Source organism: Phragmites australis, chromosome 10, assembly GCF_958298935.1.
Source record: "Phragmites australis chromosome 10, lpPhrAust1.1, whole genome shotgun sequence".
NCBI lineage: Eukaryota > Viridiplantae > Streptophyta > Magnoliopsida > Poales > Poaceae > Phragmites > Phragmites australis.
Genome location: NC_084930.1, coordinates 8403145 through 8423411, shown reverse-complemented (window position 1 = coordinate 8423411; position 20267 = coordinate 8403145). Strand labels below are relative to the sequence as shown.

The following is a 20267-nucleotide window of genomic DNA, read 5'->3' as shown; positions in this document are numbered from 1 at the left end:
GTCGTGTCGTCGTGGTTACACTTCAATGTAATATTTTCCACCATACGTATAATCTTATGTTTGTCGCCGTTTGCAACCTCATTGCCGCGTAATATGTTGCGAGTGCTTCACATATACAATTTGTTCACAAATATTGATTTTTTATCCTCCGAATAATATGTAAACTACTCCAAAATATCGCTTCCCCAATATACCATTCTGACTATTCTTTAACCATTTTAATTTCAAATTTTGTAAAATACATATTTCAAATATTGAGCAACATTTTTCAGTAAATTTTACAACGTTTTAAAAAAAATTGTCCTACACGTCCATTGAGAGAGCGGTTGGTATTGTACCCACCCTCTTATCAGGTAGGAGGTCCTATTCGCTCCCTGAGAGTACGATTAGCTACCTTGCCAATACAGCTCTCTCAGAGGACGGTTAGTAAGTCTTACCACTTATTGATAGGACAGTTAACCTAACGAAAAATATAAAAATAATAAAAAAATCTCTCCTCATCGAGACGTCGAGGGCTTTGTTGTGGAGCCTCGATGAGCCCCAGATCTGCTCGGAGAAGCCGTGCTGGGATGTGGCGACCTGCCTAGTGAGTGAAGCCGACGAACGCGACTGGCTGTGGAGCGACGCTTCCGAGCCTGGTACGATGCGGGAAGTCGGGTTGGGGTGCGATGGCGCAACGGCGTACTGTTGTTGTGGGACTCGGCAGTCGGGAGCCGGCCAGATGATAACGAAGAGGCTTGATAAAACTTGTTGTCGTGTTCTCAGAACATGAATTCTACGTGGACAGATGTAACTAGGTGGGCAAAGAAATCATGGGCTTCTTTCACGCTCACGGGCACTTCATATGATGGGCTTAATGTGTAACAACGGGCTGTTGTCGAGCCGTGCCCAAACATCCGTGCCGTGCGAACTTTTTTATTATTTTTATTTTTATTGTTAATATTTAAATAAATATATTTTTAATAGTAATATTTGTATAAATAGACTTCTACCGTCCTCTGAAATAGGCGGTAAGATGTCACGGTAACAACGCCATACCTTATCGCTCTCTCAGAGGGCGGGTAGGGCCCACCCCCAAGCGTCGCCGTGCAACGCCTTTTACCGTCCTATGAGGTAGCGGTTAGTCCTTACCATCCTCCCAGAAGGAGGTTAGCTCTATCGTTTGGAAATTTATTTATTTTTAATTTAACTTTTATATACGTCAATTTGAAAAATAGTACACATTTATTCGGTGAAAAATGTTAATTGTGCGAAAAGTGGTCAAAACGGTATCAGGGAGTAGTTACTTTTTAGAAGTTTTGGATCGATGTAAATTTATCGATATTTGTTTATTTATTTGATGTAAAATTGTATGAGTAATTTTTTAGTGGCGTAACGTAGGAGGATACAAAATCTAATTTTTCAAAAAAATTGTAGTTGTGAAGCACTATTAGTATAATACCCGACACAGATGTTACATACGCTAATAAATATTACATAGGGTTTGTCGTTGCTGCGCGAATTGACCATAACCATAAAGATATGACGACAACAAATGTTAGCATGTACGATACGCCTAAAAGCTAACCTAATAACGTGTCGCTGCTAATCCTAACCTGCCTTAGTGAGTGAAAATATGTTAGGTTATAGTAGATGCTCTCTACTGAGTGCACATAAGATATTTGCCCTTTCTCAAGGCATCGGGGTCACCCGCCTTAGCATGACAGGCCATCTCCCACTTTCTTGCCCTCTCTGCTTCGCATGCTTGAGTCGTGGCGAGCTCCTCCGCTGTCTTCCTCATACACTCCTCCTCTTACCACTTCAGTCGTATTTCCTCTTACTGTTGCTCGTACTCCTGACATTCGTACGCTTCCCTCCTCCACCACAAGCTCATATCGACCACCACTTATAGTCTTTATTTTGCTCCATGTTGAGCCATTCCATGAAGTCATAGATAGATAGAGGAGACTGGACAAATGAAATAAGATATGATATTAGTAAAATAATACATGGAATCGTATGAAAAGTGCCACATAAGTGATCTATGTTGCTATGCCGGTGGGTACTCATACGGTCTATTTGAGGCTTGTCATATTGGTAGTTGGCACACATGAAGAAGCGTAGATCATAAGTGTAGAAGATGTCCTGGTACTCGTGAAGCCTACAAAGGTCGCCATAGAAGCACATCGGCGGTTTGACCCCCTGAGTGATGCTGAAATCCAGAGAGATGTACACCGCTAGAATCATAACCAATTTGACTTTCACCATAATATATCTGAAAAATATAATTTATCGGATATCCCTAGAAACATCTGAAAATATGTCCAATGTTAATACCAGAAAACTATACTTCTGATTATCGAAACTCTAACAAAATTACCAATAACGATGATCACCTAACAATATGTTTAGTTCACTACAATCAATATTACTCCTAAGCAAACTAACCAATTTAAACTAATTAACCATCCATTTATTTAATAAAGTTTTAATTATCTATAATTATTACTTACATCATTATTCTGTAAAATCTAGATAATCGAAATTACCATACTGTAAATACTACTATATATCTGATGGCTATCCTACCATGTTAAAATTGACATTTACAATATACTACAAAAGACATATCCTACCTTTCTAAGCCATAGGTCTCATATAATATAACTATTGTTATGTCACTAAACTCTAGATCTAGTGGTACTTTAATTACTAATAAAAACACAAGTCTAGAAAAATTACCAAAAACTGAGACCCAAAATCCATAGAAAAAAGACAGTAGGACTTCACCGCGTTGCCTCCCTCTTCTCTCCCCCCCCCCCCCCCTCCTTTTCTTTTTTTCTCTAGATTTAAATGGCTATTTTGACTAATTTTCAGCCTTTTATACTGTGAGGATAGTGGAGGGGGGCGGGTGCGGTGTCACATCCCAAAAATCTTAATTCGGTCGCGGAGCATGCATAAGCATTATAGTGTTTTAAATTCATGTTTTAAGTACTTAAAACGTTTCGAAAACGTATGTTTTTGGTGTATACGCATTTCCACCACGTATATTAGGCCTTCCTAATCATATTCAAAACCCTAATCATACCCAAAACCCCCAAAAAAAACCCCAAACCTTGTAAAAAGAAGCCGAGAAGAAACTCCCATGGCGGTCCAACCAAGCTACCACCGGACTGACCACCAGTGGCGTGCAGAATTCCCAGAGTCTCTGCTCTCGGGCAATCTGACCAAGCTACCTCGCGGTTCGACCGCCAATACACAGAACTGTCACTTAAGCCCTCGACCAGCACATATCCATCCACCCACCATTTCATTTCTCCCCACCGAGTGAGAGAGAGAGAGAGAGAGAGAGAGAGAGAAGAGAGAGAGAGAGAGAAGAGACAGAAGAGAGAAGGAGGAAGAGAAGAGGAGATCCTCATCCGAGCTCAATCGAGGCCGAAGACCGAAGGAGGAGATCGCCCATGAGTCCCTCACGTTGTCCCCGAGCTCATCCCCAAGCAACCCCATCACCGGAGCAAGCTCGAAGCACTTCTTCCACCTCTAGGCCGGTTGGAGCACCCCGGAGCAGATCCACACATCGGAACTTCCCTGAAGCCGGCCAACCCACAAGCAAGCTTCCCCACACTAAGGTGAAGCTCTCCAACCCCCTTTTCCCTTGTTTCCCCCGAGTTCTTCTACTCCCCATAGCCATAGAATCGAGCTCCTTAGCCATGGATGTCGATCCATGGGGCCCTAGCTTTTGGTCCCATGAATGTCACTCAAACCACCTAAAATAGGTTCTGCTCGTCGCATAGAGTGTTTAGGTGTCAGCCTTGGCCAAAGGCATCACCGGAATCATCGCCGGTGAGCTCACCAAGTGCTCCCGGCCGAGCACATCAGTCTGATCGCATTTTCTAGCGGTATAACCGCTATTCTAGGAGTTGGACCACCCAAGGGTCCGGTCTGACCGCTAGACTCCGAATCTCTCTGCATGCTGGCAGTACTCGTGTTGTCCCATGGTCCAACCGCCACTCCCAGCGGTCCAACCGCCCATGTTGGCAGTCTGACAGCAGTCAACTCAGACAAAATCGTATTAGTAGAGTTCACTGTTTGCTAAAACTTGTAAAATTCATAACAAATTCTTTGTAGCTCCAAAAATTATGAAACCAATTTTTTTGATTTTATGATAATCTACTCTATCTATTATAATTGTCTCAGCCATAAGATAATTAATTAAAATTTTGAGATAAATTAATTAGGTTAAGGCTTCATTAATTCACCGTTAATTCTTTACGAGTCCAAAATTGGTGAAACCAATTTTGCTAGTTTTCTAATGACATGTTCTAACTAGGAAAAATTGTTTCATGCATTATAAATCATATTTTGTAGCATTTTATCATACTTATTGCGATTCATTATTTTCTTTAGTGATTGTCGAACCGGAGAGTAGCGGGTTATCACGAGGAGGTTTGTCGTTGATCCTGAATTGAAGAAAAGTAGCAATGCAAGTACCTAAGCATACTGCACCTATCATTTTGGATCATGTGTCATCTCAATTGATAAATTATGTTTTATATATGTTTGCATGTTAGTGAGTCGATGTCAGGTTCCATGGGTAGAGCCTATTTTGATGCATTATTTCTCCCGTCTTGAATTGTTGATTATCTGTATTTTTGTAAACTGAGTTTAATATGACGTTGTCTAACTTAAAAGTTACTCGTGATGCTTAACAATGCATATATCACTGGTAGAAGTCGAGCGGTGAAATGTTTCATTGTTCGTGAGCATATGCGTTAATTACTTTTACAATGATCACAATGTTAGGTTGATGATGTTGGTTGGATGAGTTGTGAGAATGAGGCAAGATGTGGACGGTGCTAGGGGTATCATCTGCCCCGGAGTTGTTTCTCGGGGTAGTTCGGGAAAGGAGCCCAGATGCCGTAGACTGCTTGCATCGTTTAAGCACTGTCTATCAGTGTAGTTAGCTTTAGCATTTTTCCGTACTTGTCACATACCCAGATATGGGACGGGTAAGCTGAATACCTTTGTAGCTATGGCTTTTTGGTGTGCGAGTCGATGGTGTCAGGCATGAGAGACTGGTTGGGTATCTAGTTTGCTCCAGGAGTAATTCTGGATGACCCCACACCTATCGGCGCATGATCAAACGGTTGAGGCTTATCAGGAAAGGTTGACACGAGTACCCCCGTTCGCGGACTTTACCAGGTTGCGCAAGCCAAATGGTCCTTGAGTTATGTGGATCCAATAGTACCCCCTGCAGGGTATAAAATCAATTCAAATTCCCACGCTCTCAGTTATCGAGCACGCTTCTGTTCATTTGCATCGATCGTAGAGTTACGAATATGGGATGATATGAGATGGTTTGGTATGTTGGGGCATGGTGGATATGGTTCTGTCTTACATTTATATTTATATTGGTTCCAGCTATATTTATATTCAAGTTACATGATAGTTTTAGTTTAGGTAGTATAGCGTAGATGCTCACATGTTTATGTCAAAATTTGTTTTTCTCATGAAATTACTTAACCATGTGGCCGCTTTCTTGCTAACATTCAAATGCATAATCTTTGAAGTCGGGCTATTTATATATGCCTAATATAGATTAAGTCTTGCGAGTACCTTCGTACTCACACTGCTTATTTTCTTTTCAGCTGGAGTTAGGTGTCGGCTACTCTAGACCCCGGTTGGTTGCCTTATGGGCAAATGGCGCCACCGGTTTTTTTTTTCTTTGGTTGTTTTTTTTCCGCCGAGATGTTTGTAAGTCAACGCTAGTTAAGACCTTGTCACCTGTTTTATGTCTCAACTTGAAAGCTTGTAATCTTGTAAATCCTTTGTTGTTGTGATATTCATGTTTTTGAAGGTATGTGTGGGTAATAACTTTTTCTAGGAGTTACTAACGCACACATATCGGGACTACTGGAATTAAATTTGCTTTAATCAACGGTGGCTACGATTGTTATGATGAGATAAGGGTTAGCACATGGCGTATTGAAAGACATGCGTGGGCTACCTCTCATCTTGTTAAATGATCATCTTAGTGATTAATTCGAATTTAATTTGGATGGGTCTTAACATGCGGGAGGCTAACCGCCCCCTGAGAGGATGGTAAGGGTGGCTACCCGCCCTCTCAGTGGATAGTGAGGGGCGGTACAGCCGGGGTAGGCCCTACTCGCCCTCTGAGAGAGCGGTAAGGGATGGTACTGTCACCATGACATCCTTACTGCCCTCTAAATAGGTTACACTTTCAGAGGACGATAGACATCTATTTATACAAATATTACCATCAGAGATTTATTTATTTAAATATTAATAAAAAATATAAAAATAAAAAACTCATGTCACCTGCTGGGCCATAGGCCAAGGCATGGCTCGACACAGACACCCGAGCCGTGCTGGCATGGCCCATAGTCATCTCATGCCAGGCCGTGTTTTGGGCCACCCAAACTAGGCACGGTCCAAATCCTAACTCTAGCCATGACGAATAGCGATTCTCGGTGCTCTGGTTGCTCTATATCGACGCCTCCCCCCCCCCCCCCCCCCCACTTCCATTGATGGAGAGGGTTCTAACACTGAGGGAGCTAGGCATATTTTGCTTCCAAACTATTTTTTTATGAGGCATTCAAGTTCGAACTCATCCAATCTCGAGAAATGCACACATCGTCTTACAATCAATTCACAATGCTCACATGTTGTAGAACTGATGCACAAGAAAATAACTGCAAATGCTTGCACATGCACAAGCAAAGAAATGAAAATGATATCTGCTGGAGCACACAAACCATGAACTGCAGCAGTTACAATTGTTCAGCGAATATAAAAATGAAAACTTGGCATATAAATTGGAGAATTTGGTTTACTTCATATCCATTGCCATTGTAAAATTCATACACACAAATGATAGTAAAATTCAAAATACATGAGGTGCAAGGACAAGAACACAAAATCCAGTACATTTGAACAATTACATGCCCAAAATATATTCCCGGTCTCACACTTGGTACATGCAGCAAGCCAGGATCATGCCACTTGCACCCATGATTCCCCACAACCTTTATTGGTGCATCTTAACCTGCAACCATATGTGAGCACATTAGTTTGCACATAAAGGGCCCAAAAAGTGCAGGTACAAGTGGAGTTATCGATACCTCTTTTTCTTTGGTGATTATTGACTGATCAGCGTTCAAACAAACGACGGGAATTAGGACCGTCACTGCAAACATGATAGGCAGGGCAGTACAGAATGAGAAACTCGCATGGTAGAAGACATCGAAAGCACAAGACCAAAAGAACAAAGGAGTACAAATTTTGATGACATTGACATGCATCATAAACTATATAGGCATGTAAGGATTTCAGACCAAACCACACAATCACTAACAACAATTCATGCATGCAACACGTGTTCTCCAGCAGTTAGTTCAAAGTACCAATTCCATATTTTAATAACCTGATTCATGTAGGAGAAAGGAGGGACAGGGAGGGCAAGGGAGTGTACCGTGGCAGTGCCGGCTCCTGTTTGCCACGGCCAAGGAGCTTGGCCGAGGAGCTTTTCCAGGCGGGTGAATCAAGCACATGACCTGCAGTTGACAGCTTAGCCTCCTCGGAAGAATCCCCGTCAAAGATTGAACTCAATGATTGGAAAATAGAGTGCTCCTTTGGGAGTAGTGATCCTTCGTTCATGAAACTTGCTTCTAAAGCATCATGCATCCCGGTATCCTCCAAGGATGGAAAAATAGCATCCGGATAATAATTGCTGAAAGGAAAAATAGCATCCAAACCTGCAAACAAAAAAAGTAAGCCGTACGTAATCTATAAACGACATTACAATAACATAAAGCATACTTACCCGAAGGTGAATTTGAAGCTTGAATTTCATCAAAATAATTGCCCTCAAGTTCACAATCACCAAGAACTGAATAGGAATGCCTCATAGGGTAAGCATTTGATTGTGACACTTGATTGTATGAAAGAGGAGGAACAGACACTTCCAAAAATCCATGAGAGTTTATAGGGTCTAATCCATCAACCTTGTGAACCATTGCATACAGCCAATCAGTGTTCTGTGAAGATATGGATTCTGATTTGAACGAATTGAAATCAGACCCTGGGGATTGAATGAAGGTGTCAACCTGTTCAATACGAGGACCCGAGGGGCCTTCACACAGCCAGACATTACTATAGTCGTCATAGCTGGAATATTGGAATGAAGGAAGCTCTGTCTTCTGTATGGTCCCAGAAGTAGAGGGGTTGCCATCGAATATTGGATGGCCACTGGCAATGGCACTACTAAGAGGTGCCAACTGACTCTTTGTCATTCCACAGTTGAAATCTATGGAACAAATGGTATTCTCAGTCTCCTCAGGATTGCCATTGTAGTCTGATACTATACAGCCAGTAGAGACATGATGTTTCAAAGGGTTCCTCGGAATCACAAGGCTTGAAACAGGGAGATCGTGCATGTGATTATCATAGTCGATCATAGTAAACTTCATTAGTTCATTAAAATCAAGAATATTTTCCAGTGAGAACTCATTTGATCGTTTCAGACCATGTGTCTCATCAGGAGTGTGACAGCTGATGTCTTCATTGGAAACCCGAGAAGCTAAATACTCTGGATACATAGGCAAATCAGCTCTTTGATGCCTCTTCAATCTGGTATTCCAAAAGTTCTTAATTTCATTATCTGTGCGCCCTGGCAACTGAAATAACAACAATAGCAGTTTAGTGTCCAACAGGGCCAAATAGCATCGTAGAAAAAAATATTTTCAATTTGAAAGAACGTATGCTATTTGTGAAGATGAAAAAGTGAATTTTAACAAGAAATGCCTTTGCAAGACAAACAATAGAAACAAAACAAGCAAAAGGAATTTTGCAGTTGTCAAAAATCGACGATAAGCAATCAAAGTAGCACAGATGCCTATTTTGCATAATTAATCATGAGATTGTCATTTAACGTGACTCTATTGTCTAGGTTTAACTACAAAATGCAACATCTAGTACCACATGCAACATCAATAATCCCCCCTCTACTATTGCCAACAATGAATGTTAGAATCTTTACCGCATACAGTGACTGATTTTGTCTGGCTTATGACAAGCCCATAGAAGAACAAGTAATGATTAGGTGATAACAATGTCCCAGCATATCACAGTATATGTTGATAGGCATAAGGAAACGGCTAACAAGGCATGCACCATGATCAAAATTATTAGACTACGTAAACATCAGAAGCCATGTAGCACCCCGCTAGAATGGCGCTGCCATCTTAAAGGTTAATAGGCTGATATCTGATAAGAGACCCACCCAACCTGACAAGAACACGACCACCTTCCATGTGTTAAAAAGACATGATAACTACACATTGGGTAGGCTACTAATGGTTAGCGCAGGGAGAAAAAAAAATACAAAACACAAAGTGATGCATGATATTGTAGAAATGGAAAGCTGAACAGAACGACTGCAGAGCAGATGTGGCAGCAATGTAACGGAAGGAAAATACATAGGAATTGATTAATCCATCAAGGGGCAATAGATCCTAGAGCAGCAGAAACGTAACATATATGCAAAGAAATCCTGCATAACGAATATACAACCTATGGGCCTAGATATCAGCCTGTACAATGCAGTTTTAAAAGTTGAAATTGCTTGTAACAAGTGTTTAGTAATCTCTGGATTCAACATCTGCGTCTTTAAAGTTTGCCAGTTTAACTAAATTTCAGCACATCTGCGTATCACATTGCTTACAGAAGCACAGCAAAAAGATAGCACCATACTTTCAAAATATTTTGGTGCTTTTATAGTGGCCAATGGAATGGAACACAAGAAAGCAGATCCTCCAAAAATTTAGATTGGCGTGAGCTCCAAATCCTAACAAGAAAAATGCAGCTAGCGTAACAAGGCAACAGAGAAATTGGGCTATTCTTCAAAATAATGAATTGAAAAATTCTTCATGATTTTTTCACCAGCAAGAGGCCTCAAAATATGATCAAGCCTTATCTATTTTCATTTTGCTTAACAGTAAAACAAAAGGAATTTCAGTCTCCTGAGCACAAGAATTGTAAATGCTTCTGACAGTTGTACATGGAGAGAGAGGGAATCGACACTTAAGTTTCATTAATTAGATTGTTACTTCCCTGCAACAAAGGCCTAACAAACCTTCATACAGTTAAGTCGGTACTAATTAGTGATCTTTCAAGCCCAATGAACTGAATAGAGTAAAATCTGTCTTTAACATAAAAACAGGAGAATTATAAATACCTAAAACTAGCATTAATGTCTTCCGAATATGTTATTAAATGGCAAACAGGTGCCATATTTCGAGAAAAAAGCATAAATTCTTTGTTTTCCGCAGACAAACCGATTCCAGGATGCGGGGAAGACTTCCCTCCTATACAATCCACCAAAGCATCTCATTGCCAACCTCCATATAAACTAACGCGAAAATAGTAAAGAAAAAAAAACCTTCGATGCACGAAGCATAAAACAGCAAGAGCATGGCGAGCACAACACTTACACAGGCCGCCATCTTTGCCCACTTGTTCCCCCAGCTATGGTGCATCTGGATAATCTTGTCCACCTCTTGGTCGTCGAAGGGACCTTTCTTGAGGTCGGGCCTGAGGTGGTTGGCCCAGCGGAGGCGGCAACTCTTGCCGCAGCGGTTGAGCCCCGCGTTCCGCTGCACCTGGTTCCAGTTCCCCTCGCCGTGCGCCTCCACATACTCCTTCAGCCGCTTATCCTCCTCGGGCGTCCACGGACCCTTCTTCAGCGGGGGCGCGCCGCCTCCCGCTCCATCCCCCTCGCTATCAGTCTCCTCCACATCGTCCTCCTCGTCGTCGCTAGGCGACAGCGGCGGCGAGTCCTCCTCCGGCGCGCCCAGCGCGGGCTCCTCCTCCACCTTCACCACCATGTTGGACCGCCGTGATGCAACGGCCGCTCGATTCAAACGAAACGAACCCGCCTTCTCGTACCAACTGGCTACTGCACGGAGTCAAGCAACAAACCAAATAGATTTCATCAGCAAAGCCCCGGAGACCAATTCCACCTGCAGCAATTCCAACTCCCGATGCAACAAAATCCAATCTGATCCAATATGATCTAATCAGGTGTGGAAGTGGAACGAATGGATCTAGCTCAGCGCATGGGATTGGTTACCATGAAGAGGAGACGCTCGTCGGGACTTGCCAGTGTGACGAGGGGGAGGAGGCGGTGGTGCCGTGGCGGCGGCGGAGAGGGTGAGGGGGAGAGATGGGTTTGGCTGTTTGGAAACTAGTTGGCGGCGGATAGGGTGGACTCGTATAAGAGTAGTACTACCTTCGTTTTTTTATACTGTTTTAGCCTTCGACATAAAATGAATTTATAATAAATTCTTGGGAAAAATAAAAAAAAAAACCCAAAAAGACACTTAGATTTTGACTTTCCCTAAAAATTATTTTATTAAAAAAACCCCAAAAAATTGACTTTATTGAAAGAAAACCCCAAAAATTAAAAAAATTAAAAAAAATTACAAACAAATTTAAAAAAACTAGAGACAATTCTAAGATCTTATGTGATTTTTTTTTTCAAAAACAATATCCTTTGCATCATATTTCATGGAGAGAAAGTTTGGAAAAAAAGAAAAATATGCAACTCATTTATTAACTCATGTTATTTTAACTTTGTAATGTCTACTATTATTTTTCCTACACAAATAATTATTTAAGTAACTAATAAAAGTGATTTGACTAATTTTGGGTGTCAAGAATTAGTTATAAATTAATCTATCTGTAACACATTTACTCAATCCTGCATGTTACAATAACTATTTCAAGATTTCATGTATTTTTAGAAGACAAGATCATGTAAGAAAACTAAAAAAATTGGTTTCATGATTTTTAGATTAGTAAATAATTAACTATGCATTTAACTCGAATTAATAAATGAGCTGCATGTTTTTTTTTTCAAACTTCCACTCCATGAAATATGATGCAAAGAATATTATTTTTTAGAACAAATTTCACAAAAGGTCTTAAATTGTCTCTAATTTTTTTTTAAATTTTTTATGATTTTTTTAATTTTTTTGAATTTTTAGAGGTGTTTTTCAAAAAACTAAACTTTTAGGGGAAAGTCAAAATCCAAGTGACTTTGGGGTTCGTATTTTTCCCTAAATTTTTTCATATATATAATATGTTTATTTCTTTAATATTTAATTAATAACATATCAATCATCAATCTATCGCACTTATTAAATTAAAACTCCACTTTTCAATAGCCTTTATATAAACACTATAATAAAACACTAGTTTAAAAACTAAAATAACATCTATTTAAAAATAAAATCAAAAAATTAAAACAATATCTATTTGAAAATAAAAAACTAAAATAATATCTATTTAAAAATAAAATTAAAATTTTAAAACGATATCTATTTAAAAATAGAAATAGTAATAACCTAGGCAGTTGGCAGTCCAACCCTGGGCGACCTCAACGTAAATGGCTCGGATTACGCTCGTCCGGTCCGAGAATGCGGTGGTGGATCCGTGGATGGATAGAAGAACCGTTTGAGATTTATCGGAGAAATAGATAAAAAAATATAAAATATATATGAGAATCAAATGAATGGATAAGTATAGAGGAGACGGCCGAGACAGGCCATCAGTAAACACATGCGGAATTGTATTTTCTACCGATGAAAGGTTGGTGCGCTTGCTGGGAGAGAGCGAGGATGGTTGGGCTGGGCTGGGCTGGGCTGGTCTGGTAGTTTCGTCGTCGGCCCTTTCAGGCCCATTGCGTCGTTCCTAGCTTTTCGCGTTTGAGTTGCTCACGTCTCGTCGCTGATAGATCATGCATTAACCAATGCTTAAAAAAGACAGACCGCACAGTAATTATTTCGAAATGTCGGACCCGAAATGAAAGCGTGGCCTTGGATGTCTAAATTGGAGCACCGTGGCTAGCGAATCGTGAAAAAGCTGCGATTACAAAGCTTAGAGTATTTCGGAGTGAACCACCGTACGTACGAATACACGAACCGCGCTGCAGCGCAGGCGAAACCCACTCGATCGGTCTGCGCCGCCTCACGCTGCGCGCAGGAGGGCGCGAGATGCCATGCCAGCGACGCGGATCGTTCGGATCTCCCGATTTCGACGGCGGGCGAGCGAACCGGACGAGCCCCGCCGCGGCGCGAAATACGTGCGGCCGCCGGCCGCGGCGCCGGACACTACGCGCAAGGAGAGGCCCCGATCGACCGGTTAGCCTTGCCGACGCCCGCGCGCGTCGATCCCCTGCCAGCTCCTTTACGGTGAGAAGGTGGTGTAGGAGGAGAGAGGAGAAAAATGAGAGAAAAAAAGAGTAAAAGAAGGAAAGGAGAAACGGCAAAGAATGGAGGAGATCCAACATCTTAGGCCTATCTCCCTCGCGTGTTGTATCCACGTCGGATACGGCTCCTCGCGCGTCCGCAAACACGGTCCAGCAGAGTCCGTTTCCAGGTGAATAGCGATGTGGCAAGCGTCCGGGGGCGGCAAAGTTGCGGGGAGAATGCGGCATCCGCTTCACTGTAGGAGGCGCGACTGGCGAGGGGTTCGTTGCTCCCGCGGAGCGGCGGAAGAGGAACTGGCGAGCGGGTGCGGAGGCGAGGCGGGAGGCGTCGGAGGCCGGCGCAAACGAGGAGCTTCCGGAGACCGGGAAGACAACGCGTCCTCCCCGTTGTGCGACGACTGGGCCGACGCAGATCCAGCGGCCGCGGTGCAAGGTTCCCCACCGTCGGTGTGCTCGGCGGCAGTAGGTGGCCCGTGGTCATCACGAAGCCTCTGGTATGTCCTCGGCTCCCAGATCCACATGTTAGGGTTGCGCGGCGAGCGGCCGGAGCTAGGGTTGGTCGGCGGCGGTAGTGCAGGATGGGTAGCTTGCTTGGTTTGTTTGGCTTGCTGCAGATCCCTATCCGCAGGGGCGGGGAGAACGGTGCCGGCACCCGATCCCCAGCCATAGGAACCTGAAATCGCGTGGAATTGTGGCCGGCAGTGAAGGAAATGTGGAGGAAATCCCGTGTTTGAGATGGCATATAGGAACCGAGTAGATGCAATTCGCACACAACCTGTTCATGGTACTTTTCTTTGGTCACAATTTAGTATGTTGCCTAATTTTAGTGTCATGGTTCCTGAAAGAGGTTTAGATTGTAGATTTCTTGTTAGATTTCAGTGAGAAAGAGGTAAAAATTGTTGAACTTTGGACACCCCTCTTTGTTCCTGGACCTGATGCTGGGCTCATTGCTTGGTATATATTTTGGTGAAGGAAATCTGTTACAATATTGTAAGTGTTTAACTGGGAAAAGTTATGAATCATTCAATATGTTAGGCACCAACAGCTGGATATGTTTAGCAAATTTGAACCTCACTTAGGTTGTAGTTGGATATGTTTAGCACCAACACCTGGAGTTAACAATATGTATAAGAATATGCAGTGAGGCTTGGCAACCTTTAATTGTTGTAGGGCAGGGATGAGTAGGAAGTGTAGGGCATAAAGGAAATGGGATTTTGGACTGGAATTGGTAGATGCAAGCCAAAACGTTTGATGTCTATGAATTGAAGGCATCTGGATAGGAGTAGGAGGTGAACAATACTGCTAGTGGTATGGGAATAAGAATTTTTGTAAGATTTGTATTGCAAGAAATACTACTTTGTGGTGGCAATGGAGTAGATCTGAACTATCTCCCAAATAACTTGTTAGCTAGTGCAGTAATGATAATGGGCAATATATATATTGTCTATTGTATGTATGTGCTCTATGATGGGCAATATGTATGTTAAATGAGGTAGCAATTGGTAATTGTAGAGAACACCTACATTGTTTTAGTTGCTGCAAAGGGCACAATTAAGCACATGTTCAATTATTTCAGAACCTGGTATTGTGTCAAATGGTTAGCCGTTGTTGAAGTGTACCTCAAAAAATGGTTCGTCCCTTTAGTCATCCGTCACCCGTGGTTGTAGATGGACCGCGCAGCGCTTGTCGCCCTTGTGTCGAAGATGCAGGACCAAGTCGAGGAGGCGGCTTCCGCTTTGAAGAAGGTGGCCATTGACAACTTGAGTCCGGAAAGCACCCCGGCTGTCGTGGACCTCAACATGGCCCTTCTTCAGGTGGAAAACATAGCGGAGGACTTGGAACAGCTTGTGTTCCAAGTTGAAGACTATATGAGGGACGTTGGCGTCGACAACCATGGTGATGATGCCGACAGTTCAAGCGCTGTAGTGGTAGAGGAAGTGGCGGGCTCACAGGACATTGATGACGAAGATGTCGTTCACACTGACTGGAGCTCCGATGAGCTCCTGTGTTCAAAAGATGCAATGTCCATTGAATCTGATAGGTCGTGGAGGCTGTAGTTGGGTACGGTGTCTATTTTGTTGTTTGGAATGTATGGAGTCACGGTAGCCGGTTCCTATAGGTTTACGGCTAACCTCTAGGTGTGGGTCTTCTAGTCTGGTAGTCAGTCATGATGTTTAAGACATATCCAGAAGCATGGTTAAGAAATGCTATTACATTTGGTGTACTGTTATTTGAGGTATGTTGAGAAGATGCCATGGCCATGTACTGTTGAGCAGCAATGTTCATTATGTGTTATTGCCTGCTGATGTTTCGATTGGTTGAGGATCATGTTATAGCTGCATGTAGTTTTGATTGTGTCAACGATTGAATTTCTGTAATGCTTGACAACATACACATATGGTTAAGACATGCAACATATATGTTTTGAGACATTACAATGCTGCATTTTCAAACATTGTATGGTTAAGAAATGCAACTTTGTCAGACATTACTACATTTTCTTTGTTTGTAACAGAAAAGCATAGGTTGTTGGCTACTTCTTTTGCCTCTGTCATCTCTAATTTGGTCTATCATGGGAGGGAAGGCTTGCAGCTTCGTACTTGTACTGCATTGCTTATTCACTTGTGTGCAGGGATGAAATGGAGTACGCCGGGTTCCTTCGTGGGGACACGGAGCGCATGCCTTGGGACGATGTGTTGCCGCTCACCGAAGATGGCATCATCGGGACTCAGATTCCTTCGGCACAGGTGCAGGACATTGACGCACCTGTAGAGGTGGCAGCAATGGGTGGCCGTGGCTGCAGTTACAAGTTGGAGGAGGACCTTCTACTTGTTGCGGCATGGTTGAACGTGAGCCTGGACCCCGTGGTTGGGAGCAACCAGAGCCTAGGTGCGTTCTGGCACAGGATCAAGAGTTACTCCCACGAGAACAAAACCTTCACATCAACCTGAAATAAAAAGTAGCTGCAGGGGAGGTGGACATTCATCAACATGATGGTCCAGAAGTTCTGCGGCCATTACGCTAGGGCCGTGCGCACTAAGAAGAGTGGTACAACTGAGGCGGAGACGGTATGTCACTTAACCCTTAAGCTACGAATGTACCTTTGTTAATGAAAAGCAATGTATATGTTGTGGACCTTGTTCTTACCTGCTCATCTGGTTCTGCATAGAAGGTTCTACATGCAAGGTTCTGTCACCATATCATAGTACTGGCTTGGAAAAGGCAGTTGTAGTAATCAGTTCTAATACTTTCTTGCACCTTAGAATCAGTGGCATATGTATTACTTAACTGAGAAGGCAAATTGTGGTTTATGTTGGGACTCCCCCCTACTGATGGTTTATGTTTCATTAGGTATCACAGATGTTTCATTGTGAAGTTTGTATAAAAATTGTAGGTCGTGGAGGCATGCAAGATGTTTCAAGCCGCGGAGCACAAGGAGTTCACGTTGCTGCCGTGTTGGAGGGAGTTGCGGAATCATCCGAAGTGGCAATCGGAGTCCTCGCGCAAGAAGCAGAAAACCGCCGCTTCGGGAAGTCCCTCATCGACGCATCAGGTAGCGTCTTCAGCTGGGATGAACAACCCTGAAGGAGCGGATGCACCACCTTCCAACTGCAGTCCACGTGCCAAGAGGCCACCAGGTCGCACGCGCTCGAAAGAGGTGGCACGGGGTACTTCCTCCTCTAGTTCTGCTTCAGGGCCCATGACAGAGCTATTTGACCGGCAGTTGGCAATGAAAGAGATGATTGAGAAGGAAAGGGCTAAGAGGTTTGCAGAGTTGATGGATGTTGAGCGGAAGAAGCTCCGGTTCGAGGAGGAGCGTATGCAAATGGAAAAGGAGAAGGAGGAGAGGCACATAATGAACATGGATATTTCACAAATGGATGAGGACCAGCAAGCCTACTACAAGAGTCTCCGGTAGAGCATCATTGCAGGTCGTCGCGCCTCGTCTGGCCCATCTGGCTAATTTGTTTCGGCCTTTACTTTCTCGAATGGTACTGTATGTCGTTATGTCGAAAGCTTTATGGAATGGTACTGTCTTTTGTTATGTAAAAAACCTGAATTCGGATATCTGCACTCAATCGTTGGAGACATCAGCAAGCTGTAGATGATTGTTCCTGCAGTATGTGACTTCATATGTACTATTGATATTCATTGACTGTAGTATGTGACTTCATATGTACTTCATAATGTCTGTGTCCATCTTTATTTCGATATATTGACTGCTGTAAAAGTTACCTAAACCATTCATAGAACATCCACAGCTTGTTAAAATATCGTTTAGATCCATTGATAAAACCTGACATACATAGTACGAAATTACATAGCATATTCAACATACTTTCAAACATAATACGCACTGGCAATGGACAACGTAGTAAACATTTTATTTATTGGACTACAAAAAGTTGGGTCTACTCTCCTCCGTGGAGCTGCCAGAGATGCTCCACAAGATCTTCACGAAGCTGGTGATGACCCTGTCTGCTACTTATCATCCCATACCTGTGTGCAAATGCTTGAATTGTGGGGGTTGGGGTGTGCAACGGCTCCACATGGTCACCAGCACCGTCGTAGACGTGTTCAACTTCACCATCAGGTCTCTCATTTTCGATTATCATGTTGTGCATGATAATGATGGCGGTCATGATGTTATGAAGGGTTTCCTGATCCCATATCCTTGTAGCCCCCCGGACTATAGGAAACCGAGACTGTAGGACCCCGAAGGCGCGTTCCACATCCTTCCGTACCGCCGCCTGCTGAACGACAAAGTGTTGCTGCTTCCGCCCAAGCGGACAAGATATGGGCTTCACAAAGGTGGCCCATTCCGGATAGATACCATCTGCAAGGTAGTACCCCATGGTGTACTGGTGTCCATTGATGGAGAATTGTACCTGGGGCGCCACACCAGCGGCAAGGTTGTCGAGGAGATGTGAGCGGTGCAGAATGTTGATGTCGTTCAGCGACCCCGGCATGCCAAAGAAGGCATGCCAAATCCACAGGTCCTGCGACGCCACCGCCTCTAGAATGATAGTAGGAGAGTTGACGTGGCCGGTGAAAGAACCCGACCACGCCGTCAGACAGTTCTTCCACCTCCAATGCATACAGTCGATGCTTCCCAGCATCCCCGGGAACCCTCTTTGCTCGTTTATAGCAATCAAGCGAGCGGTGTCCTCCTCGTTCGGAGAACGGAGATACTCATCGCCAAACACCCTGACAACGGCCCGAACAAACCGCCTCATGCTCTCAATGATGGTGGCCTCCCCTATCCAGAGGCACTCATCCAGAGAATCCGCAGGAGCATCGTATGATAGCATACGAAACGCCGCAGTGACTTTTTGCAATGCCGACAGCTCGAGCTCCCCTGCTGCATTCCTCCTCTGTTGGAACCACGGGTCATGGTCCGCAACTGCCTCCACAATCTTGAGGTACAGGTCACGTTTCATCCTGAACCTGCACAACCATCAACAATAAGACGCCACACACATACATGTGTTCATAATACTTCGCCAAGATACTTTCTATTCACAATATTACCTGCGGCGGAATATGTAATCGGGGTACACAGGGGGATCGGCGAAGTAGTCATTGAACAACCTTTGATGCCCCTCCAGCCGATTCTGCTGGATACGGCGACGTCCCGGCACTGAACCGCCCCAAGCTCCGCTCTGTGCTGCCGACGACTCATGGAACGCGGTCACAGTCACAAGGAACAAATCATCTTCCTCATCGGAAGAGTCATTGCCGAAACACAACTCTCTCACGGTCTCCTTCCAGGCTTCGCGACAATCCATTTTTCGCTGGCTTGCAAAGTCTGACTACCTCATCATCATATAAATAGGGCTAGGATGAGCCTTGTGACGGAAGCCAACGCTATTCCTTCCCCTATAAGCCACTGCACGTGAGGCTTCAGCAGCAAGATTGGTGGCCTTCTTCCTGTCCATCCATGGCACAGCAATTCCTTCCACTGCAAGCCAATACTCCTCGGTCTTCCGCAGCAAGATTGGTGGCCTTCTTATTGTCCAAGCTAGATTGAAGTGGACGCCACGGCATACGTTCATTGCAAACATTCATTTCTATCTCCGTAATTGCAGGGGGCGACACACACATTAGCGCTCATATATTTAATTCAGCAATATATTGCGCAAAAAAAATTATTCTGAATAAATAATTTCCATGACACTAATTTATATCGTACCATTCAATAGCCGTTGCAACGGCAGCATGTCAAAAAAAATTGCTAGGGTGGCGGTTATGGCGGTTGGGAAAAATCAATTTAATATAGGGGAGAGAAGATAGTGGATGAGATATAGAGTAGCTGCTGGAGATGGCTGGAATGAGGGAAGCTGTAATAGTGATAGGGGATGTTGTAATAGTATTTTTGAGGATAAAAATTTAGGGTAGCTGCTGGAGATGGTCTTAGCATTCGCCCGTGAGCGCAACTGCTTTTCGCGTGCACGCCGGTACACGGACGACTAGCTCGGGGGTGGGTTCGTTTCGGTCAGGTTCTTCACGTCGCCGTGCGCGTACGCATGCAACCTCATACGGGCAGGGGAGCTGTGATCGATCAAAGGGGCTGATCCAGACGCGCGCGGCCGACGCTGCCACCCGGTTCATGGCAGATGCATGCATTTGTGCGCGTCGTCCAACGTTGCGGAATTCAGATGCATTCCGATTTCTCTATCTACAGAAGGGATCCTTGATGAACGAAAACTTCATATAACCTCATGATATTTTGTAAATAGGTAAATTTAATTTTAAAAATAGAAAGATAGGTTTTAAAGGACATATACCCTCTATATATATGGAGCTTAGGATCCTAGGAAGGACAAGTTGCACAAACTATTATAAGACATTAGAAGCCTTTCACAACTTGATCTTTCTCGATTACACGCAAATAAGTTGACAACTAGGTTAAATTTATCTAGACTAGTCGCATCCTTCTTTTTTAATGGTTTCAAGATCAATACAAAACAAACATAACGTATGATTATTACTCTGAGAG

At 43.5% G+C, this 20267-nt stretch overlaps 3 protein-coding genes across 3 annotated transcripts; 1 reads left to right on the top strand and 2 right to left on the bottom strand.

The window, feature by feature from the left end:
* Nucleotides 1-6811: 6811 nt before the first annotated feature.
* Nucleotides 6812-11259, bottom strand: LOC133883456 (transcription factor GAMYB-like). The gene is made up of 6 exons (XM_062322788.1): nt 11129-11259; nt 10491-10954; nt 7823-8675; nt 7472-7754; nt 7122-7186; nt 6812-7045 (listed from the first exon to the last, which is right to left on the bottom strand). The coding sequence occupies exons 2-5, from the start codon at nt 10881-10883 to the stop codon at nt 7150-7152; spliced, it is 1566 nt and encodes a 521-aa protein (XP_062178772.1). The 5' UTR covers nt 10884-10954; nt 11129-11259; the 3' UTR covers nt 6812-7045; nt 7122-7149.
* Nucleotides 11260-16260: 5001 nt separating this feature from the next.
* LOC133930069 (uncharacterized) lies at nt 16261-17186 on the top strand. The gene is made up of 2 exons (XM_062376781.1): nt 16261-16335; nt 16662-17186. The coding sequence occupies exons 1-2, from the start codon at nt 16261-16263 to the stop codon at nt 17184-17186; spliced, it is 600 nt and encodes a 199-aa protein (XP_062232765.1).
* A 493-nt stretch (nt 17187-17679) lies between these two features.
* Nucleotides 17680-19056, bottom strand: LOC133930068 (uncharacterized). The gene is made up of 2 exons (XM_062376780.1): nt 18800-19056; nt 17680-18715 (listed from the first exon to the last, which is right to left on the bottom strand). Exons 1-2 carry the CDS (start codon nt 19054-19056, stop codon nt 17680-17682), a joined length of 1293 nt encoding a protein of 430 aa, XP_062232764.1.
* Nucleotides 19057-20267: the final 1211 nt, after the last annotated feature.

What these genes read in the sequence shown, in the direction of transcription:
- LOC133930068 (XM_062376780.1), bottom strand. Translation starts at nt 19,056, where the DNA reads ATGGATTGTCGCGAAGCCTGGAAGGAGACCGTGAGAGAGTTGTGTTTC. An exon ending in GATTACATATTCCGCCGCAG is followed by an intron (nt 18,716 to 18,799) that starts GTAATATTGTGA and finishes ATGGTTGTGCAG; the next exon opens with GTTCAGGATGAAACGTGACC.
- LOC133930069 (XM_062376781.1), top strand. Translation starts at nt 16,261, where the DNA reads ATGGTCCAGAAGTTCTGCGGCCATTACGCTAGGGCCGTGCGCACTAAG. An exon ending in GTACAACTGAGGCGGAGACG is followed by an intron (nt 16,336 to 16,661) that starts GTATGTCACTTA and finishes TAAAAATTGTAG; the next exon opens with GTCGTGGAGGCATGCAAGAT.
- LOC133883456 (XM_062322788.1), bottom strand. Translation starts at nt 10,883, where the DNA reads ATGGTGGTGAAGGTGGAGGAGGAGCCCGCGCTGGGCGCGCCGGAGGAG. An exon ending in GGGCAAAGATGGCGGCCTGT is followed by an intron (nt 8,676 to 10,490) that starts GTAAGTGTTGTG and finishes TTGTTATTTCAG; the next exon opens with TTGCCAGGGCGCACAGATAA. An exon ending in CAGGAGCCGGCACTGCCACG is followed by an intron (nt 7,187 to 7,471) that starts GTACACTCCCTT and finishes TCATGTTTGCAG; the next exon opens with TGACGGTCCTAATTCCCGTC.